Below are 25,166 nucleotides of genomic sequence, written 5' to 3'. Positions count from 1 at the left end.
ACACCCGTTCTATCACTAACCTGGAACAGTAACTCGGGAAACACCCGTTCTATCTCTAACCTGGAACAGTAACCCGGGAAACACCCGTTCTATCTCTAACCTGGAACAGTAACTCGGGAAACACCCGTTCTATCACTAGCCTGGAACAGTAACTCGGGAAACACCCGTTCTATCTCTAACCTGGAACAGTAACCCGGGAAACACCCGTTCTATCTCTAACCTGGAACAGTAACTCGGGAAACACCCGTTCTATCACTAACCTGGAACAGTAACTCGGGAAACACCCGTTCTATCTCTAACCTGGAACAGTAACCCGGGAAACACCCGTTCTATCTCTAACCTGGAACAGTAACTCGGGAAACACCCGTTCTATCACTAACCTGGAACAGTAACGCGGGAAACACCCGTTCTATCACTAACCTGGAACAGTAACTCGGGAAACACCCGTTCTATCTCTAACCTGGAACAGTAACCCGGGAAACACCCGTTCTATCTCTAACCTGGAACAGTAACTCGGGAAACACCCGTTCTATCACTAACCTGGAACAGTAACTCGGGAAACACCCGTTCTATCACTAACCTGGAACAGTAACACGGAAACACCCGTTCTATCACTAACCTGGAACAGTAACCCGGGAAACACCCGTTCTATCTCTAACCTGGAACAGTAACCCGGGAAACACCCGTTCTATCACTAACCTGGAACAGTAACCCGGGAAACACCCGTTCTATCACTAACCTGGAACAGTAACCCGGAAAACACCCGTTCTATCACTAACCTGGAACAGTAACGCGGGAAACACCCGTTCTATCACGAACCTGGAACAGTAACCCGGGAAACACCCGTTCTATCACTAACCTGGAACAGTAACCCGGAAAACACCCGTTCTATCACGAACCTGGAACAGTAACCCGGGAAACACCCGTTCTATCACTAACCTGGAACAGTAACCCGGGAAACACCCGTTCTATCTCTAACCTGGAACAGTAACCCGGGAAACACCCGTTCTATCACTAACCTGGAACAGTAACCCGGGAAACACCCGTTCTATCACTAACCTGGAACAGTAACTCGGGACACACATGTTCTATCACTAACCTGGAACAGTAACTCGGGACACACATGTTCTATCACTAACCTGGAACAGTAACCCGGGAAACACCCGTTCTATCACTAACCTGGAACAGTAACTCGGGACACACATGTTCTATCACTAACCTGGAACAGTAACTCGGGACACACATGTTCTATCACTAACCTGGAACAGTAACCCGGGAAACACCCGTTCTATCACTAACCTGGAACAGTAACCCGGGAAACACATGTTCTATCACTAACCTGGAACAGTAACCCGGGAAACACCCGTTCTATCACTAACCTGGAACAGTAACCCGGGAAACACATGTTCTATCTCTAACCTGGAACAGTAACCCGGGAAACACCCGTTCTATCACTAACCTGGAACAGTAACTCGGGAAACACCCGTTCTATCACTAACCTGGAACAGTAACCCGGGAAACACCCGTTCTATCACTAACCTGGAACAGTAACCCGGGAAACACCCGTTCTATCACTAACCTGGAACAGTAACCCGGGAAACACCCGTTCTATCACTAACCTGGAACAGTAACCCGGGAAACACCCGTTCTATCACTAACCTGGAACAGTAACCCGGGAAACACCCGTTCTATCACTAACCTGGAACAGTAACCCGGGAAACACATGTTCTATCATTAACCTGGAACAGTAACTCGGGAAACACCCGTTCTATCACTAACCTGGAACAGTAACCCGGGAAACACCTGTTCTATCACTAACCTGGAACAGTAACCCGGGAAACACATGTTCTGTCTCTAACCTGGAACAGTAACCCGGGAAACACCCGTTCTATCACTAACCTGGAACAGTAACCCGGGAAACACATGTTCTATCTCTAACCTGGAACAGTAACCCGGGAAACACCCGTTCTATCACTAACCTGGAACAGTAACCCGGGAAACACCCGTTCTATCTCTAACCTGGAACAGTAACTCGGGACACAAATGTTCTATCACTAACCTGGAACAGTAACCCGGGAAACACCCGTTCTATCTCTAACCTGGAACAGTAACCCGGGAAACACCCGTTCTATCTCTAACCTGGAACAGTAACCCGGGAAACACCCGTTCTATCTCTAACCTGGAACAGTAACCCGGGAAACACCCGTTCTATCTCTAACCTGGAACAGTAACTCGGGACACACATGTTCTATCTCTAACCTGGAACAGTAACCCGGGAAACACCCGTTCTATCTCTAACCTGGAACAGTAACCCGGGAAACACCCGTTCTATCTCTAACCTGGAACAGTAACCCGGGAAACACCCGTTCTATCACTAACCTGGAACAGTAACCCGGGAAACACCCGTTCTATCACTAACCTGGAACAGTAACTCGGGACACACATGTTCTATCTCTAACCTGGAACAGTAACCCGGGAAACACCCGTTCTATCTCTAACCTGGAACAGTAACCCGGGAAACACCCGTTCTATCTCTAACCTGGAACAGTAACCCGGGAAACACCCGTTCTATCTCTAACCTGGAACAGTAACCCGGGAAACACCCGTTCTATCTCTAACCTGGAACAGTAACCCGGGAAACACCCGTTCTATCTCTAACCTGGAACAGTAACCCGGAAAACACCCGTTCTATCTCTAACCTGGAACAGTAACCCGGAAAACACCCGTTCTATCTCTAACCTGGAACAGTAACCCGGAAAACACCCGTTCTATCTCTAACCTGGAACAGTAACCCGGAAAACACCCGTTCTATCTCTAACCTGGAACAGTAACCCGGGAAACACCCGTTCTATCTCTAACCTGGAACAGTAACCCGGAAAACACCCGTTCTATCTCTAACCTGGAACAGTAACCCGGAAAACACCCGTTCTATCTCTAACCTGGAACAGTAACCCGGGAAACACCCGTTCTATCTCTAACCTGGAACAGTAACCCGGGAAACACCCGTTCTATCTCTAACCTGGAACAGTAACCCGGGAAACACCCGTTCTATCTCTAACCTGGAACAGTAACCCGGAAAACACCCGTTCTATCTCTAACCTGGAACAGTAACCCGGGAAACACCCGTTCTATCTCTAACCTGGAACAGTAACCCGGGAAACACCCGTTCTATCTCTAACCTGGAGCAGTAACTCGGGACACACCCGGTTTGTCTCGAACCTGGAACAGTAACCCAGGACACACCCGGTCTATCTCTAACCCAGAATAGTAACTCGGGACACACCCGGTCAATCTCTAACCTGGAACAGTAACTCGGGCCACACCCGGTCTATCTCTAATGGAACCGTAAACCAGGACACACCCAGTCTATCTCTAACCTGGAACAGTAACGCGGGACACACCCGGTCTATCTCCAACCTGGAACAGTAACCCGGGAAACACCCGTTCTATCTCTAACCTGGAACAGTAACCCGGGAAACACCCGTTCTATCTCTAACCTGGAACAGTAACCCGGGAAACACCCGTTCTATCTCTAACCTGGAACAGTAACCCGGGAAACACCCGTTCTATCTCTAACCTGGAACAGTAACCCGGGAAACACCCGTTCTATCTCTAACCTGGAACAGTAACCCGGGAAACACCCGTTCTATCACTAACCTGGAACAGTAACCCGGGAAACACCCGTTCTATCACTAACCTGGAACAGTAACTCGGGACACACATGTTCTATCTCTAACCTGGAACAGTAACCCGGGAAACACCCGTTCTATCTCTAACCTGGAACAGTAACCCGGGAAACACCCGTTCTATCTCTAACCTGGAACAGTAACCCGGGAAACACCCGTTCTATCTCTAACCTGGAACAGTAACCCGGGAAACACCCGTTCTATCTCTAACCTGGAACAGTAACCCGGGAAACACCCGTTCTATCTCTAACCTGGAACAGTAACCCGGAAAACACCCGTTCTATCTCTAACCTGGAACAGTAACCCGGAAAACACCCGTTCTATCTCTAACCTGGAACAGTAACCCGGAAAACACCCGTTCTATCTCTAGCCTGGAACAGTAACCCGGAAAACACCCGTTCTATCTCTAACCTGGAACAGTAACCCGGGAAACACCCGTTCTATCTCTAACCTGGAACAGTAACCCGGAAAACACCCGTTCTATCTCTAACCTGGAACAGTAACCCGGAAAACACCCGTTCTATCTCTAACCTGGAACAGTAACCCGGGAAACACCCGTTCTATCTCTAACCTGGAACAGTAACCCGGGAAACACCCGTTCTATCTCTAACCTGGAACAGTAACCCGGGAAACACCCGTTCTATCTCTAACCTGGAACAGTAACCCGGAAAACACCCGTTCTATCTCTAACCTGGAACAGTAACCCGGGAAACACCCGTTCTATCTCTAACCTGGAACAGTAACCCGGGAAACACCCGTTCTATCTCTAACCTGGAGCAGTAACTCGGGACACACCCGGTTTGTCTCGAACCTGGAACAGTAACCCAGGACACACCCGGTCTATCTCTAACCCAGAATAGTAACTCGGGACACACCCGGTCAATCTCTAACCTGGAACAGTAACTCGGGCCACACCCGGTCTATCTCTAATGGAACCGTAAACCAGGACACACCCAGTCTATCTCTAACCTGGAACAGTAACGCGGGACACACCCGGTCTATCTCCAACCTGGAACAGTAACACAGGACACACCCAGTCTATTTCTAACCCGGGACAGGATCCCAGGACATATCCAGTCTATCTCTAACCTGGAACAGTAACCCGGGACGCACCCTGTCTATCTCTAACCCGGAGGAGTAACCTGGGACACGCCTGGTCCATCTCTCACCCAACACAATAATCCGGTATACATCCGATCTATCGCTAACCTGGAACAGTAACCCAGGACACACCCAGTCTATCTCTCACCCAGAACAGTAACTCGGGACGCACCCGTTCTATCTCTAACCTGGAACAGTAACCCAGGAAACACCCGTTCTATCTCTAACCTGGAACAGTAACCCGGGAAACACCCATTCTATCTCTAACCTGGAACAGTAACCCGGGAAACACCCGTTCTATCTCTAACCTGGAACAGTAACCCGGGAAACACCCATTCTATCACTAACCTGGAACAGTAACCCGGGAAACACCCGTTCTATCTCTAACCTGGAACAGTAACCCGGGAAACACCCATTCTATCACTAACCTGGAACAGTAACCCGGGAAACACCCGTTCTATCTCTAACCTGGAACAGTAACCCGGGAAACACCCGTTCTATCTCTAACCTGGAACAGTAACCCGGGAAACACCCGTTCTATCATTAACCTGGAACAGTAACCCGGAAAACACCCGTTCTATCTCTAACCTGGAAAAGTAACCCGGGAAACACCCGTTCTATCACTAACCTGGAACAGTAACCCGGGAAACACCCATTCTATTTCTAACCTGAAACTGTAACCTGGAAAACACCCGTTCTATCTCTAACCTGGAACAGTAACCCAATACACACCTGGTTTATCTCTAACAGGGTAGAGTAAACCAGGATACACCCGGACTATTTCTAACCTGGAACAATAATCTGAGACCAGGTGTGTCCAGGTTACTGTTCCAGGTTAGAGATTGACCAGGTGTGTCCAGGTTACTGTTCCAGGTTAGAGATAGACCAGGTGTATCCAGGTTACTGTTTTGGGTTAGAGATAGACCGGGTGTGTCCAGGTTACTGTTCCAGGTTAGAGATAGACTGGATATGTCCTGGGTGACTGTTCCGTGTTGAAGATAGATTGGGTGTGTCCCAGGTTACTGTTCTGGGTTAGAGATAGACCAGGTGTGTCTCAGGTCACTGCTCCAGATTAGACATTGAGAGGGTGTGTCCTAGGTTACTGTTCCGTGTTGAAGACAGATTGGGTGTGTCCCGGGTTACTGTTCTGGGTTAGAGATAGACCAGGTGTGTCCTAAGGTTCTATTCCAGGTTAGAGATAGACCAGGTGCCTCCCAGGTTACAGTTCTGGGTTAGGGATAGACCAGGTGTGTCCCGGGTTTCTCTTCCAGGTTAGAGATAGACCAGGTGTTTCCCGGGTTTCTGGTCTGGGTTAGAGATAAACCGGGTGTGTTCCAGTTTACTGCTCCAGTTTAGAGATAAACAGGGTGTGTCCGGGTTTCTTTTCCGGGTTCGACATCGACCGGGAAAGCTCTGGGATTCTGTTCAGGGTTAAAGATAGTCCGGGTGTGTCGCCGGTTTCTGGTCTGGGTTAGAGATAGACCGGGTGTGTCCCCGGTTACTGTTCCAGTTTAGAGATAGACTGGGTGTGACCCAGATTAATGTTCTGGATTAGATATAAACCGGGTGTATCCGGGCTTCTTTTCCGGGTTCAACATCGACCGGGAAAGGTCCGGGTTTTTGTTCCTGGTTAGAGATAGACAGGGTGTGTCCCGGGTTTCTCTTCCGGGTTTGAGATTGAACAGGTGTGTCCCGGAGTACTGTTCCGGGTTAGAGAAGGACCGGGAGTGTCCCAGGTTACTGTCCCGGGTTAGCGGTGGACTGGGTATGTCCCAGGGTTACTGTTCCGGGTTAGAGATAGACCAGGTGTGTCCCGGGTTACTGTTCCGAGTTAGAGAGACCGGGTGTGTCCCGGATTACTGTTCCGGGTTAGAGATAGACCGGGTGTGTCCCGGGTTACTGTTCGGGTTAGAGCTAGACCGGGTGGGTCCCCGATTACTGTTCCAGTTTAGTGATGGTTCGGGTGTGTCCCGGGTTACTGTTCCGGTTAGAGATAGACCGGGTGTGTCCCGGTTTGCTGTCACGGGTTAGAGATAGACGGGCTGTGTCCCAGGTTAGAGATAGACTGGGTGTGTCCCAGATTATTGTTCCGGATTAGAGATAAACCGGGTGTGTCCGAGTTTCTTTTCCGGGTTCGACATCGACCGGAAATGTCCTGGGTTTATGTTCCTGGTTAGAGATAGACTGGGTGTGTCCCAGGTTACAGTTCTGGGTTAGAGATAGACGTGGGACAAACCTGGGAGAGATAGAATGGGTGTGTCTCAGGCTATTGTTCCAGGTTAGAGATAGACCGGGTGTGTCCCGGGTTAGAGATAGACTAGGTGTGTCCCAGGTTACTGCTCCGCGTTAGAGATAGACCGGGTTTGTCCCAGCTTACTGTTCCAGTTAGACTTAGACCGGGTATTTCCTGAGTTACTGTTCCAGGTTACAGATCGACTGGGTGTATACCAGGTTACTCTTCCGGGTTAAAGATTGACAGGTTTTGTCCCAGGGTACTGTTCCGGGTTAGAGATAAACCGGGTGTGTCAAGGGTTCCTGTTCCAGTTTCCTGATGGACTTGGTCTGTCCTGGGTTAATGTTCTGGGTTACAGATAGACCAGATATGTCATGGGATACTGTCCCAATTTAGTGGTAGACCGGGTATCTCCCAATTTACTGTTCTGGGTTAGAGTTAGACCAGGTGTGTCCCAGGTTACTGACCGTGTTAGAGGTAGACTAGGTGTGTCCCAGGTAACTGTGCTGGGATAAAGTTGGACCGGGTGTGTCTCAGATTACTGTTCCAGATTATAGATAGACCGGGTGTCCCGGTATACTGTCGTGGGTTAGAGACAGACCCGATTTGTCCCAAGTAACTTTTCTGCATTAAAGTTACACAGGTATGTCCCGGGGTACGGTTCCAGGTTAGAGATAGACCGGGTGTGTCCCGGGTTACTCTTCCCAGTTAGAGATAGACCGGGTGTGTCCTTGGTTATCCTTGTGGTTTAGAGACAGACCGGGTTTGTCCCAGCTAACCTTTCTGCGTTAAAGATAGACCGGGTGTGTCTCAGATTCCTCTGTCCTGTTAGAGATGGACCGGATGTGTCCCAGGTTACTGTTCCAGGTTAGAGATAGACCAGGTGTGTCCCGGGTTACTCTTCGGGGTTAGAGATGGACCGGATGTGTCCCAGGTTACTGTTCCAGGTTAGAGATAGACCAGGTGTGTCCCGGGTGACTCTTCGGGGTTAGAGATGGACCGGATGTGTCCCAGGTTACAGTTCCAGGTTATAGATGGACCGGATGTGTCCCAGGTTACTGTTCCAGGTTAGAGATAGACCAGGTGTGTCCCGGGTTACTCTTCGGGGTTAGAGATGGACCGGATGTGTCCCAGGTTACTGTTCCAGGTTAGAGATGGACCGGATGTCTCCCAGGTTACTGTTCCAGGTTAAAGATAGACCAGGTGTGTCCCGGGTTACTCTTCGGGGTTAGAGATGGACCGGATGTGTCCCAGGTTACTGTTCCAGGTTAGAGATGGACCGCATATGTCCCAGGTTACTCTTCGGTGTTAGAGATGGACCGGATGTGTCCCAGGTTACTGTTCCAGGTTAGAGATAGACCAGGTGTGTCCCGGGTTACTCTTCAGGGTTAGAGATAGACCGGATGTGTCCCAGTTTACTGGTCCAGGTTAGAGATGGACCAGGTGTGTCCCGGGTTACTCTTCGGTATTAGAGATAGACCGGATGTGTCCCAGGTTACTGTTCCAGGTTAGAGATAGACCAGGTGTGACCCGGGTTACTTTTCGGGGTTAGAGATGGACCGGATGAGTCCCGGGTTACTCTTCCCAGTTAGAGATTGAACAGGTGTGTCCCGGAGTACTGTTCCGGGTTAGAGAAGGACTGGGAGTATCCCAGGTTACTGTCCCGGGTTAGCGGTGGACTGGGTATGTCCCAGGGTCACTGTTCCGGGTTAGAGATAGACCAGGTGTGTCCCGGATTACTGTTCCGGGTTAGAGATTGACCGGGTTTGTCCCGGGTTACTGTTCGGGTTAGAGCTCGACCGGGTGGGTCCTCGATTACTGTTCCACTTTAGTGATGGTTCGGGTGTGTCCCGGGTTACTGTTCCGGTTGGAGATAGACCGGGTATGTCTCGGTTTGCTGTCACGGGTTCGAGATAGACGGGCTGTGTCCCAGGTTAGAGATGGACTGGGTGTGTCCCAGATTAGTGTTCCGGATTAGAGATAAACCGGGTGTATCCGGGTTTCTTTTCCGGGTTCGACATCGACCGGAAATGTCCTGGGTTTATGTTCCTGGTTAGAGATAGACTGGGTGTGTCCCAGGTTACAGTTCTGGGTTAGAGATAGACCCGGGACAAACCTGGGAGAGATAGAATGGGTGTGTCTCAGGTTATTGTTCCAGGTTAGAGATAGACCGGATGTGTCCCGGGTTAGAGATAGACTGGGTATGTCCCAGGTTACTGTTCCGGGTTAGAGATAGACCAGCTGTGTCCCAGGTCACTGTTCCGCGTTATAGATAGACCGGGTTTGTCCCAGCTTACTGTTCCAGTTAGACTTAGACCGGGTATGTCCGGAATTACTGTTCCAGGTTACAGATAGACTGGGTGTATACCAGGTTACTCTTCCGGGTTAAAGATTGACAGGTTTTGTCCCAGGGTACTGTTCCGGGTTAGAGATAAACCGGGTGTGTCAAGGGTTCCTGTTCCAGTTTCCTGATGGACTTGGTCTGTCCTGGGTTAATGTTCTGGGTTACAGATAGACCGGATATGTCATGGGATACTGTCCCAATTTAGTGGTAGACCGGGTATCTCCCAATTTACATTTCTGGGTTAGAGTTAGACCAGGTGTGTCCCAGGTTACTGACCGTGTTAGAGATGGACCGGATGTGTCCCAGGTTACTGTTCCAGGTTAGAGATAGACCAGGTGTGTCCCGGGTTACTCTTCGGAGTTAGAGATAGACCGGGTGTATACCGGGTTACTCTTCTGTGTTAGAGATAGACCCAGTTTGTCTCGAGTTACATTTCCGGGTAAAGATGGACAGGCTGTGTCTCAGGTTAATGTTCCGGGTAGAGATAGACTGGAACGTCCAGGGTTACTGCTCCAGGTTACAGAGAGACAGGGAGAGTCCCAGGTTACTGTTAAGGGGTCGAGATAGACTAGGTGTGTCCAGGCTACTGTTCCGGTTTAGAGATAGTCTGGGTGTGTCCCAGGTTGCTGTTCTGGGTTAGACATAGAGCGGGTGTGTTCTGGGTTATTGTTCATTCATGAGAGAGCTTCTGTTTAAAACGTGCCTGGTTCCCAGCCTCTCTCCCACGTGTACACACTCACTTCATTGGTTATGTGAGTGACTCTGATTCCGTGTTTACTCCCTGTTTGTGAGACTTCAGCCATCTAATTCTGACCCAGCATAATATTTTTCTGGTTATAATATCTGACATGATTCTGACATTGTGATAAAGTGCTGGACTATTGGAGATTGTCACTGTGTGGATGGGTCTCACTAGTAATGAGTGTACATGTTTATTAATATTTCCCTTTCATTGTTTGTTTTACAGATAGCAACACATTTACTTTGATATACACAGCAGTCTTCGGGTTAGAATATTTCCCTCAGTTTACTGGATTCGCGGTGGTCGATGGAGTTCAAATAGATTGTTATGACACGAATATTGGTCGGTTAATCCCGAGGCAGCAATTCATGGCAGACTATTTCAGTGTGGAACACTGGGATGATCTCACACGTCGTCTGCATACACGATCAGACATGGCAAAGGAGAATCTGAATATGATAATGAAGAGTACAAACCAGACATCTGGTAAGATCAGCAATGCAGAATCTTCCACGAATTGAGACGCTTAATGGGTGACAGACAAGTACTCAACCATAGTTATACTGCAGTCTGTGAGACTGGGGTGGACAGTGTGTGGGACACCATGAATCAGGGACACAGACATTTATTCTGTTCCTTCTCCATCTTTTGATCAAGGATAAACTGAGTGGAGTGACCCAGGGGTCAGTACTGGGTGATGGACTGAGTGGAGTGACCCAGGGGTCAGTGGTGGGAGATGGACTGAATGGACTGACCCAGGGGTCAGTGCTGGGAGATGGACTGAATGGAGTGACCCAGGGCTTAGTGCTGGTAGATGGACTGACTGGAGTGACCCAGGGGTCAGTGCTGGACGATGGACTGAGTGGAGTGACCCAGGGGTCAGTGCTGGGAGGCGGACTGAGTGGAGTGACCCATGGGTCAGTGCTGGGAGATGGACTGAGTGGAGTGACCCAGGGGTCAGTGCTGGACGATGGAATGAGTGGAATGACCCAGGGGTCAGTGCTGGGAGTTGACCTGAGTGGAGTGACCCAGGGGTCAGTCTGGGAGATGCACTGAGTGGATTGTTAATGAGAGACCAGTTAGAGTGTAGAATGACATGGTTAATACGTCATTGTCTCAGCCGGGACATCGACCCCTCCTCCCTACACACACACTTATTACTGTTAATATCTGTTGTTTATTCGTCTCCGATTCTCCATCATGGGAGACGAGTCTGTCCTTGTTAGTCTCCACTTCCTGCTCTCTCTGAGATACTTCCAACAGTGAGTCCCATTCTCCAGTCACACTGCCTCCTGGATTCACATTGTCCATCATGGAATACTGGAAAAGATTGATCTCACCCCCATATATATGAATAAACATTGAGACACAGCAAGAAAACAGGAATCACCCAACAAGCTGCCCTTTCCCGGATAATTTCACCCATCTCAACATTCTCAACTTGCTCCATTACAAACCTATCTCATTCCATGTGACTTGGCCTATTAATCAGGTCGAATTCACCAGAACACAGCTTCAAATAATCAATTTCCACAGAAATGCCTCTGATCTATATATCATCTACTTGATCCCCTTTCCCATCTGATCAGACTGTGACTCTAACCTCCCCATTTCTATCTGATACTGGATCCCCTTTCCCCTCTGATCAGACTCTGACTCTAACCTCCCCATTTCTATCTGATACTGGATCCCCTTTCCCCTCTGATCAGACTCTGACTCTAACCTCCCCATTTCTATCTGATACTGGATCCCCTTTCCCCTCTGATCAGACTCTGACTCTAACCTCCCCATTTCTATCTGATACTGGATCCCATTTCCCGTCTGATCAGACTGTGACTCTAACCTCCCCATTTCTATCTGATACTGGATCCCCTTTCCCCTCTGATCAGACTCTGACTCTAACCTCCCCATTTCTATCTGATACTGGATCCCATTTCCCGTCTGATCAGACTCTGACTCTAACCTCCCCATTTCTATCTGATACTGGATCCCCTTTCCCCTCTGATCAGACTGTGACTCTAACCTCCCCATTTCTATCTGATACTGGATCCCCTTTCCCCTCTGATCAGACTCTGACTCTAACCTCCCCATTTCTATCTGATACTGGATCCCATTTCCCGTCTGATCAGACTGTGACTCTAACCTCCCCATTTCTATCTGATACTGGATCCCCTTTCCCCTCTGATCAGACTCTGACTCTAACCTCCCCATTTCTATCTGATACTGGATCCCATTTCCCGTCTGATCAGACTGTGACTCTAACCTCCCCATTTCTATCTGATACTGGATCCCCTTTCCCCTCTGATCAGACTCTGACTCTAACCCCCCCATTTCTATCTGATACTGGATCCCATTTCCCGTCTGATCAGACTGTGACTCTAACCTCCCCATTTCTATCTGATACTGGATCCCCTTTCCCCTCTGATCAGACTCTGACTCTAACCCCCCCATCTCTATCTGATACTGGATCCCATTTCCCGTCTGATCAGACTGTGACTCTAACCTCCCCATTTCTATCTGATACTGGATCCCCTTTCCCCTCTGATCAGACTCTGACTCTAACCCCCCCATTTCTATCTGATACTGGATCCCGTTTCCCCTCTGATCAGACTCTGACTCTAATCCCCCATTTCTATCTGATACTGGATCCCGTTTCCCCTCTGATCAGACTGTGACTCTAACCCCCCCATTTCTATCTGATACTGGATCCTCTTTCCCCTCTGATCGGACGGCGACTCTAACCCCCATTTCTATCTGATACTCGATCCCCTTTCTGTTCTCATCAGACTGTGACACTAACCCCCATTTCTATCTGATACTGGATCCCCTTTCCCGTCTGATCAGTCTGTGACTCTAACCCCCATTTCTATCTGATACTCGATCCCCTTTCCCCTCTGATCAGACTGTGACTCTAACCCCCCATTTCTATCTGATACTGGATCCCCTTTCCCCTCTGATCAGACTGTGACTCGAACCCCCATTTCTATCTGATACTGGATCCCCTTTCCCCTCTGATCAGACTGTGACACTAACCCCCCATTTCTATCTGATACTCGATCCCCTTTCCCCTCTGATCAGACTGTGACTCTAACCCCCCCATTTCTATCTGATACTGGATCCTCTTTCCCCTCTGATCGGACGGCGACTCTAACCCCCATTTCTATCTGATACTCGATCCCCTTTCTGTTCTCATCAGACTGTGACACTAACCCCCATTTCTATCTGATACTGGATCCCCTTTCCCGTCTGATCAGTCTGTGACTCTAACCCCCATTTCTATCTGATACTCGATCCCCTTTCCCCTCTGATCAGACTGTGACTCTAACCCCCCATTTCTATCTGATACTGGATCCCCTTTCCCCTCTGATCAGACTGTGACTCGAACCCCCATTTCTATCTGATACTGGATCCCCTTTCCCCTCTGATCAGACTGTGACACTAACCCCCCATTTCTATCTGATACTCGATCCCCTTTCCCCTCAGATCAGACTGTGACTCTAACACCCCATTTCTATCTGAAACTGGACCCCTTTCCCCTCTGATCATTCTGTGATTCCAACCCCCCATTTCTATCTGACAAAGTATCCCCTTTCCCCTCTGATCAGACTGTGACTCTAACCCTCATTTCTATCTGATACTCGATCCCCTTTCCCCTCTGATCGGACTGTGACTCTAACCCCCATTTCTATGTGATACTGGATCCCCTTTCCCCTCTGATCAGACTGTGACTCTTAGCCCATTTCTATCTGATACTCAATCCCATTTCCCCTCTGATCGGACTGTGACTCTAACCCCCATTTCTATCTGATACTGGATCCCCTTTCCCCTCTGATCAGACAGTGACTCTAACCCCCCATTTCTATCAGATACTTGATCCCCTTTCCCCTCTGATCAGACTGTGACTCTAACCCCCATTTCTATCTGATACTCGATCCCCTTTCCCCTCTGATCAGACTGTGACTCTAACCCCCATTTCTATCTGAAACTGGAACCCCTTTTGCATCTGATCGGACTGTGACACGAACCCCCATTTCTATCCGAAACTGGATCCCCTTTCCCCTCAGATCAGACTGTGACTCTAACCCCCCATTTCTATCTGATAGTGGATCCCCTTTCCCCTCTGATCAGACTGTGACACTAACCCCCCATTTCTATCTGATACTGGATCCCCTTTCCCCTCTGATCAGACGGTGACTCTAACCCCCATTTCTATCTGATACTGGATCCCCTTTCCCCTCTGATCAGACTGTGACACTAACCCCCCATTTCTATCTGATACTGGATCCCCTTTCCCCTCTGATCAGACTGTGACTCTAACCCCCCATTTCTATCGGATACTTGATCCCCTTTCCACTCTGATCAGACTGTGACTCTAACCCCCATGTCTATCTGATACTGGATCCCCTTTCCCCTCTAATCAGACTGTGACTCTGACCCGCCCCCCCCCCATTTCTATCGGATACTTGATCCCCTTTCCCCTCTGATCAGACTGTGACTCTAACCCCCATGTCTATCTGATACTGGATCCCCTTTCCCCTCTAATCAGACTGTGACTCTGACCCCCCCATTTCTATCTGATACTCGATCCCCTTTCCGTTCTCATCAGACTGTGACACTAACCCCCATTTCTATCTGATACTGGATCTCCTTTCCCCTCTGATCAGTCTGTGACTCTAACCCCCATTTCTATCTGATACTGGATCCCCTTTCCCCTCTGATCAGTCTGTGACTCTAACCCCCATTTCTATCTGATACTGGATCCCCTTTCCCCTCTAATCAGACTGTGACTCTGACCCCCCCATTTCTATCGGATACTTGATCCCCTTTCCCCTCTGATCAGACTGTGACTCTAACCCCCATGTCTATCTGATACTCGATCCCCTTTCCGTTCTCATCAGACTGTGACACTAACCCCCATTTCTATCTGATACTGGATCTCCTTTCCCCTCTGATCAGTCTGTGACTCTAACCCCCATTTCTATCTGATACTCGATCACCTTTCCGTTCTCATCAGACTTTGACACTGACCCCCATTTCTGTCTGATACCGGATCCCCTTTCCCCTCTGATCGGACTGTGACTCTAACCCCCATTTCTATCTGATAGTTGGTCCCCTTTCCCCTCTGATCAGACTGTGACTCTAACCCCCCATTTCTATCTGATACTCGATCCCCTTTCCCCTCTGATCAGACTGTGATTCTGACACCCATTTCTATCTGATACTCGATCCCCTTTCCGTTCTCATCAGACTTTGACACTGACCCCCATTTCTGTCTGATACCGGATCCCCTTTCCCCTCTGATCGGACTGTGACTCTAACCCCCATTTCTATCTGATAGTTGGTCCCCTTTCCCCTCTGATCAGACTGTGACTCTAACCCCCCATTTCTATCTGATACTGGATCCCCTTTCCCCTCTGATCAGACTGTGACTCTAACCCCAATTTCTATCTGATAGTTGGTCCCCTTTCCCCTCTGATCAGACTGTGACTCTAACCCCCATTTCTATCTGATACTGGATCCCCTTTCCCCTCTGATCAGACTGTGACTCGAACCCCCATTTCTATCTGATACTGGATCCCCTTTCCCCTCTGATCAGACTTTGACTCGAACCACCCATTTCTACCTGATACTGGATCCCCTTTCCCCTCTGATCAGACTGTGACTCTAACCCCCCATTTCTATCAGATACTCAATCCCATTTCCCCTCTGAGCGGACTGTGACTCTAACCCCCCTTTTCTATCTGATACTCAATCCCCTTTCCCCTCTGAGCAGACTGTGACTCTAACCCCAATTTCTATCTGATACTGTTTCCCCTTTCCCCTCTGATCGGACTGTGACACGAACCCCCATTTCTATCAGATACCAGATCCCCTTTACCCTCTGATCAGACTGTGACTCGAACCCCCATTTCTATCTGAAACTGGAACCCCTTTCCCCTCTGTTCAGACTGTGACACGAACCCCCATTTCTACCTGATACCAGATCCCATTTCCCCTCTGATCGGACTGTGACACGAACCCCAATTTCTACCTGATACCAGATCCTCTTTCCCCTCTGATCAGACTGTGACTCTAATCCCCATTTCTATCTGATACCAGATCCTCTTTCCCCTCTGATCAGACTGTGACACGAACCCCCATTTCTACCTGATACCAGATCCCATTTCCCCTCTGATCGGACTGTGACACGAACCCCCATTTCTACCTGATACCAGATCCCCTTTCCCCTCTGATCAGACTGTGACTCTAACCCCCATTTCTATCTGATACTGGATCCCCTTTCCCCTCTGATCAGACTGTGACTCTAACCCCCATTTCTATCTGATACAGGATCCCATTTCCCCTCTGATCAGACTGTGACTTGAAACCCCGATTTCTATGTGATACTTGATCCCCTTTCCCCTCTGATCAGATTGTGACTCTAACCCCCATTTCTATCTGATACTGGATCCACTTTCCCCTCTGTTCAGACTGTGACTCTAACCCCAATTTCTATCTGATACAGGATCCACTTTCCCCTCTGTTCAGACTGTGACTCTAACCCCAATTTCTATCTGATACTGTTTCCCCTTTCCACTCTGATCAGACTGTGACTCTAACCCCCATGTCTATCTGATACTGGATCCCCTTTCCCCTCTAATCAGACTGTGACTCTGACCCCCCCCCCCATTTCTATCGGATACTTGATCCCCTTTCCCCTCTGATCAGACTGTGACTCTAACCCCCATGTCTATCTGATACTGGATCCCCTTTCCCCTCTAATCAGACTGACTCTGACCCCCCCATTTCTATCTGATACTCGATCCCCTTTCCGTTCTCATCAGACTGTAACTCTAACCCCCATTTCTATCTGATACTGGATCTCCTTTCCCCTCTGATCAGTCTGTGACTCTAACCCCCATTTCTATCTGATACTGGATCCCCTTTCCCCTCTGATCAGTCTGTGACTCTAACCCCCATTTCTATCTGATACTGGATCCCCTTTCCCCTCTAATCAGACTGTGACTCTGACCCCCCCATTTCTATCGGATACTTGATCCCCTTTCCCCTCTGATCAGACTGTGACTCTAACCCCCATGTCTATCTGAAACTCGATCCCCTTTCCGTTCTCATCAGACTGTGACACTAACCCCCATTTCTATCTGATACTGGATCTCCTTTCCCCTCTGATCAGTCTGTGACTCTAACCCCCATTTCTATCTGATACTCGATCACCTTTCCGTTCTCATCAGACTTTGACACTGACCCCCATTTCTGTCTGATACCGGATCCCCTTTCCCCTCTGATCAGACTGTGACTTGAAACCCCGATTTCTATGTGATACTTGATCCCCTTTCCCCTCTGATCAGATTGTGACTCTAACCCCCCATTTCGATCTGATACTGGATCCCCTATCCCCTCTGATCAGACTGTGACTCGAAACCCCGATTTCTATGTCATACTTGATCCCCTTTCCCCTCTGATCAGATTGTGACTCTAACCCCCATTTCTATCTGATACTGGATCCACTTTCCCCTCTGTTCAGACTGTGACTCTAACCCCAATTTCTATCTGATACTGTTTCCCCTTTCCCCTCTGATCGGACTGTGACACGAACCCCCATTTCTATCAGATACCAGATCCCCTTTCCCCTCTGATCAGACTGTGACTGTCACCCCCATTTCTATCTGATACCAGATGCCCTTTCCCCTCTGATCAGACTGTGACTCTAACCTCCATTTCTATCTGATACTGGATCCCCTTTCCCTTCTGATCAGACTGTGACTCTGACCCCCATTTCTATCTGACACTGGATGCCATTTCCCCTCTGATCAGACTGTGACTCTAACCCCCCATTTCTATCTGATACTCAGTCCCCTTTCCCCTCTCATCAGTCTGTGACTCTAACCCCCATTTCTATCTGATACTGGATCCCCTTTCCCCTCTGATCAGACTGTGACTCTAACCCCCCATTTCTATCTGATACTCAGTCCCCTTTCCCCTCTGATCAGACTGTGACTCCAACCCCCATTTCTATCTGATACTCGATCCCCTTTCCGTTCTCATCAGACTGTGACACTAACCCCCATTTCTATCTGATACTGGATCTCCTTTCCCCTCTGATCAGTCTGTGACTCTAACCCCCATTTCTATCTGATACTGGATCCCCTTTCCCCTCTGATCAGACTTTGACTCTAACCACCCATTTCTACCTGATACTGGATCCCCTTTCCCTTCTGATCGGACGGCGACTCTAACCCCCATTTCAATCTGATACTCGATCCCCTTTCCCCTCTGATCAGACTTTGACTCTAACCACCCATTTCTACCTGATACTGGATCCCCTTTCCCCTCTGATCAGACTTTGACTCTAACCCCCCATTTCTATCTAATACTCAATCCGATTTCCCCTCTGATCGGACTGTGACTCTAACCCTCATTTTCTATCTGATACTCAATCCCCTTTCCCCTCTGAGCAGACTGTGACTCAAACCCCCGATTTCTATGTGATACTTGATCCCCTTTCCCCTCTGAACAGACTGTGACTCGAATCCCCATTTCTATCTGATACTGGACCCCCTTTCCCCTCTCATCGGACTGTGACCCGAACATCCATTTCTATCTGATACTGGATCCCCTTTCCCCTCTGATCAGATTGTGACACTAACCCCCCCATTTCTATCTGATACTGGATCCCATTTCCCCTCTGATCGGACTGTGACACTAACCCCCCCATTTCTATCTGATACTTGATCCCATTTCACCTCTGATCGGACTGTGACACGAACCCCCATTTCTACCTGATACCAGATCCCCTTTCCCCTCTGATCAGACTGTGACTCTAATCCCCATTTCTATCTGATACCAGATCCCCTTTCCCCTCTGATCAGACTGTGACTCGAACCCCCATTTCTATCTGATACTGGATCCCCTCTCCCCTCTGATCAGACTGTGACTTTAACCCACATTTCTATCTGATACTGGATCCCATTTCCCCTCTGATCAGACTGTGACTCTAACCCCCATTTCTATCGGATACTGGATCCCGTTTCCCCCCTGATCAGACTGTGACTTTAACCCCCATTTCTATCTGATACTGGATCCCCTTTCCCCTCTGATCAGACTGTGACTCTAACCCCCATTTCTATCCGAAACAGGAACCCCTTTCCCCCCTGATCAGACTGTGACTCTAACCCCCATTTCTATCTGATACGGGATCTTTTTTCCCCTCTGATCAGATTGTGTCTCGAACCCCCATTTCTATCTCATACTAGATCCCCTTTCCCCTCTGATCAGACTGTGACTCCAACACCCCATTTCTATCTGAAACTGGACCCCTTTCCCCTCTGATCATTCTGTGATTCCAACCCCCCATTTCTATCTGATAAAGTATCCCCTTTCCCCTCTGATCAGACTGTGACTCTAACCCCCATTTCTATCTGATACAGGAGCCCCTTTCCCCTCTGATCAGACTGTGACTCTAACCCCCATTTCTATCTGATACAGGATCCCCTTTCCCCTCTGATCAGACTGTGACTCTCACCCCCATTTCTATCTGATACAGGATCCCCTTTCCCCCCTGATCAGACTGTGACTCTAACCCCCCATTTCTATCTGATACTGGATCCCCTTTCCCCTCTGATCAGTCTGTGACTCTAACCCCCATTTCTATCTGATACTGGATCCCCTTTCCCCCCTGATCGGACTGTGACTCCAACCCCCCATTTCTATCTGATATGGATCCCCTTTCCCCTCTGATCAGACTGTGACTCTAACCCCCATTTCTATCTGATAAAGTATCCCCTTTCCCCTTTGATCAGACTGTGACTGTAACCCCCATTTCTATCTGATACTGGATCCCCGTTCCCCCCTGATCATTCTGTGACTCTAACCCCCATTTCTATCTGATACAGGATCCCCTTTCCCCTCTGATCAGACTGTGACTCTAACCCCCATTTCTATCTGATACTGGATCCCCTTTCCCCTCTGATCATACTGTGACTCTAACCCCCATTTCTATCTGATACAGGATCCCCTTTCCCCGCTGATCAGACTGTGACTCTACCCCCCATTTCTATCTGCTACTGGATCCCCTTTCCCCCCTGATCGGACTGTGACTCCAACCCCCCATTTCTATCTGATACTGGATCCCCTTTCCCCTCTGATCAGACTGTGACTCCAACCCCCCATTTCTATCTGATACTGGATCCCCTTTCCCCCCTGATCCCACTGTGACTCTAACCCCCATTTCTATCTGATACAGGATCTCCTTTCCCCTCTGATCGGACTGTGACACGAACCCCAATTTCTACCTGATACCAGATCCTCTTTCCCCTCTGATCAGACTGTGACTCTAATCCCCATTTCTATCTGCTACTGGATCCCCTTTCCCCCCTGATCGGACTGTGACTCCAACCCCCCATTTCTATCTGATACTGGATCCCCTTTCCCCTCTGATCAGACTGTGACTCGAACCCCCATTTCTATCTGAAACTGGAACCCCTTTCCCCTCTGTTCAGACTGTGACACGAACCCCCATTTCTACCTGATACCAGATCCCATTTCCCCTCTGATCGGACTGTGACACGAACCCCAATTTCTACCTGATACCAGATCCTCTTTCCCCTCTGATCAGACTGTGACACGAACCCCCATTTCTACCTGATACCAGATCCCATTTCCCCTCTGATCGGACTGTGACACGAACCCCCATTTCTACCTGATACCAGATCCCCTTTCCCCTCTGATCAGACTGTGACTCTAACCCCCATTTCTATCTGCTACTGGATCCCCTTTCCCCCCTGATCGGACTGTGACTCCAACCCCCCATTTCTATCTGATACTGGATCCCCTTTCCCCTCTGATCAGACTGTGACTCCAACCCCCCATTTCTATCTGATACCGGATCCCCTTTCCCCCCTGATCCCACTGTGACTCTAACCCCCATTTCTATCTGATACAGGATCTCCTTTCCCCTCTGATCGGACTGTGACACGAACCCCAATTTCTACCTGATACCAGATCCTCTTTCCCCTCTGTTCAGACTGTGACTCTAATCCCCATTTCTATCTGCTACTGGATCCCCTTTCCCCCCTGATCGGACTGTGACTCCAACCCCCCATTTCTATCTGATACTGGATCCCCTTTCCCCTCTGATCAGACTGTGACTCGAACCCCCATTTCTATCTGAAACTGGAACCCCTTTCCCCTCTGTTCAGACTGTGACACGAACCCCCATTTCTACCTGATACCAGATCCCATTTCCCCTCTGATCGGACTGTGACACGAACCCCAATTTCTACCTGATACCAGATCCTCTTTCCCCTCTGATCAGACTGTGACTCTAATCCCCATTTCTATCTGATACCAGATCCCCTTTCCCCTCTGATCAGACTGTGACACGAACCCCCATTTCTACCTGATACCAGATCCCATTTCCCCTCTGATCGGACTGTGACACGAACCCCCATTTCTACCTGATACCAGATCCCCTTTCCCCTCTGATCAGACTGTGACTCTAACCCCCATTTCTATCTGATACTGGATCCCCTTTCCCCTCTGATCAGACTGTGACTCTAACCCCCATTTCTATCTGATACAGGATCCCATTTCCCCTCTGATCAGACTGTGACTCTAACCCCCCATTTCTATCTGATACTGGATCCCCTTTCCCCTCTGAGCAGACTGTGACTTGAAACCCCGATTTCTATGTGATACTTGATCCCCTTTCCCCTCTGAACAGACTGTGACTCGAATCCCCATTTCTATCTGATACTGGACCCCCTTTCCCCTCTCATCGGACTGTGACCCTAACATCCATTTCTATCTGATACTGGATCCCCTTTCCCCTCTGATCAGATTGTGACACGAACCCCCCCATTTCTATCTGATACTGGATCCCATTTCCCCTCTGATCGGACTGTGACACTAACCCCCCCATTTCTATCTGATACTGGATCCCATTTCACCTCTGATCGGACTGTGACACGAACCCCCATTTCTACCTGATACCAGATCCCCTTTCCCCTCTGATCAGACTGTGACTCTAATCCCCATTTCTATCTGATACCAGATCCCCTTTCCCCTCTGATCAGACTGTGACTCGAACCCCCATTTCTATCTGATACTGGATCCCCTCTCCCCTCTGATCAGACTGTGACTTTAACCCACATTTCTATCTGATACTGGATCCCCTTTCCCCTCTGATCAGACTGTGACTCTAACCCCCATTTCTATTGGATACTGGATCCCGTTTCCCCCCTGATCAGACTGTGACTTTAACCCCCATTTCTATCTGATACTGGATCCCCTTTCCCGTCTGATCGGACTGTGACTCTAACCCCTATTTCTATCCGAAACAGGAACCCCTTTCCCCCCTGATCAGACTGTGACTCTAACCCCCATTTCTATCTGATACGGGATCTTTTTTCCCCTCTGATCAGATTGTGTCTCGAACCCCCATTTCTATCTCATACTAGATCCCCTTTCCCCTCTGATCAGACTGTGACTCCAACACCCCATTTCTATCTGAAACTGGACCCCTTTCCCCTCTGATCATTCTGTGATTCCAACCCCCCATTTCTATCTGATAAAGTATCCCCTTTCCCCTCTGATCAGACTGTGACTCTAACCCCCATTTCTATCTGATACAGGATCCCCTTTCCCCTCTGATCAGACTGTGACTCTAACCCCCATTTCTATCTGATAGAGGATCCCCTTTCCCCCCTGATCAGACTGTGACTCTAACCCCCCATTTCTATCTGATACTGGATCCCCTTTCCCCTCTGATCAGTCTGTGACTCTAACCCCCATTTCTATCTGCTACTGGATCCCCTTTCCCCCCTGATCAGACTGTGACTCTAACCCCCCATTTCTATCTGATACTGGATCCCCTTTTCCCTCTGATCAGACTGTGACTCTAACCCCCATTTCTATCTGATACAGGATCCCCTTTCCCCCCTGATCAGTCTGTGACTCTAACCCCCATTTCTATCTGATACTGGATCCCCTTTCCCCCCTGATCGGACTGTGACTCCAACCCCCCATTTCTATCTGATACTGGATCCCCTTTCCCCTCTGATCAGACTGTGACTCCAACCCCCCATTTCTATCTGATACTGGATCCCCTTTCCCCCCTGATCCCACTGTGACTCTAACCCCCATTTCTATCTGGTACAGGATCTCCTTTCCCCTCTGATCGGACTGTGACACGAACCCCAATTTCTACCTGATACCAGATCCTCTTTCCCCTCTGATCAGACTGTGACTCTAATCCCCATTTCTATCTGCTACTGGATCCCCTTTCCCCCCTGATCGGACTGTGACTCCAACCCCCCATTTCTATCTGATACTGGATCCCCTTTCCCCTCTGATCAAACTGTGACTCGAACCCCCATTTCTATCTGAAACTGGAACCCCTTTCCCCTCTGTTCAGACTGTGACACGAACCCCCATTTCTACCTGATACCAGATCCCATTTCCCCTCTGATCGGACTGTGACACGAACCCCAATTTCTACCTGATACCAGATCCTCTTTCCCCTCTGATCAGACTGTGACTCTAATCCCCATTTCTATCTGATACCAGATCCCCTTTCCCCTCTGATCAGACTGTGACACGAACCCCCATTTCTATCTGATACAGGATCCCATTTCCCCTCTGATCAGACTGTGACTCTAACCCCCCATTTCTATCTGATACTGGATCCCCTTTCCCCTCTGAGCAGACTGTGACTTGAAACCCCGATTTCTATGTGATACTTGATCCCCTTTCCCCTCTGAACAGACTGTGACTCGAATCCCCATTTCTATCTGATACTGGACCCCCTTTCCCCTCTCATCGGACTGTGACCCTAACATCCATTTCTATCTGATACTGGATCCCCTTTCCCCTCTGATCAGATTGTGACACGAACCCCCCCATTTCTATCTGATACTGGATCCCATTTCCCCTCTGATCGGACTGTGACACTAACCCCCCCATTTCTATCTGATACTTGATCCCATTTCACCTCTGATCGGACTGTGACACGAACCCCCATTTCTACCTGATACCAGATCCCCTTTCCCCTCTGATCAGACTGTGACTCTAATCCCCATTTCTATCTGATACCAGATCCCCTTTCCCCTCTGATCAGACTGTGACTCGAACCCCCATTTCTATCTGATACTGGATCCCCTCGCCCCTCTGATCAGACTGTGACTCTAACCCCCATTTCTATCTGATACAGGATCCCATTTCCCCTCTGATCATTCTGTGACTCTAACCCCCCATTTCTATCTGATACTGGATCCCCTTTCCCCTCTGATCAGACTGTGACTCTAACCCCCATTTCTATCTGATACTGGATCCCCTTTCCCCTCTGATCAGACTGTGACTCTAACCCCCATTTCTATCTGATACAGGATCCCCTATCCCCTCTGATCAGACTGTGACTCGAAACCCCGATTTCTATGTGATACTTGATCCCCTTTCCCCTCTGATCAGACTGTGACTCTAACCCCCATTTCTATCTGATACAGGATCCCATTTCCCCTCTGATCAGACTGTGACTCTAACCCCCCATTTCTATCTGATACTGGATCCCCTTTCCCCTCTGAACAGACTGTGACTCGAATCCCCATTTCTATCTGATACTGGACCCCCTTTCCCCTCTCATCGGACTGTGACCCTAACATCCATTTCTATCTGATACTGGATCCCCTTTCCCCTCTGATCAGATTGTGACACGAACCCCCCCATTTCTATCTGATACTGGATCCCATTTCCCCTCTGATCGGACTGTGACACTAACCCCCCCATTTCTATCTGATACTGGATCCCATTTCACCTCTGATCGGACTGTGACACGAACCCCCATTTCTACCTGATACCAGATCCCCTTTCCCCTCTGATCAGACTGTGACTCTAATCCCCATTTCTATCTGATACCAGATCCCCTTTCCCCTCTGATCAGACTGTGACTCGAACCCCCATTTCTATCTGATACTGGATCCCCTCTCCCCTCTGATCAGCCTGTGACTTTAACCCACATTTCTATCTGATACTGGATCGCCTTTCCCCTCTGATCAGACTGTGACT

General features: G+C 49.1%; 1 protein-coding gene across 2 annotated transcripts in view; it reads left to right on the top strand.

The window, feature by feature from the left end:
- Nucleotides 1–25,166, top strand: part of LOC137346283 (class I histocompatibility antigen, F10 alpha chain-like) — a 95,186-nt gene that overhangs the window by 12,159 nt on the left and 57,861 nt on the right. For both annotated transcript variants that reach the window (XM_068009751.1, XM_068009752.1), the window contains exon 2: nt 10,332–10,592. In XM_068009751.1, the coding sequence (XP_067865852.1) occupies nt 10,332–10,592 (261 nt within the window). The remainder of the gene's footprint in view (nt 1–10,331; nt 10,593–25,166) is intronic.

Source organism: Heterodontus francisci, chromosome 29 (genome assembly GCF_036365525.1).
Source record: "Heterodontus francisci isolate sHetFra1 chromosome 29, sHetFra1.hap1, whole genome shotgun sequence".
Lineage (NCBI taxonomy): Eukaryota > Metazoa > Chordata > Chondrichthyes > Heterodontiformes > Heterodontidae > Heterodontus > Heterodontus francisci.
This window is presented reverse-complemented; position numbering and strand designations above follow the sequence as displayed.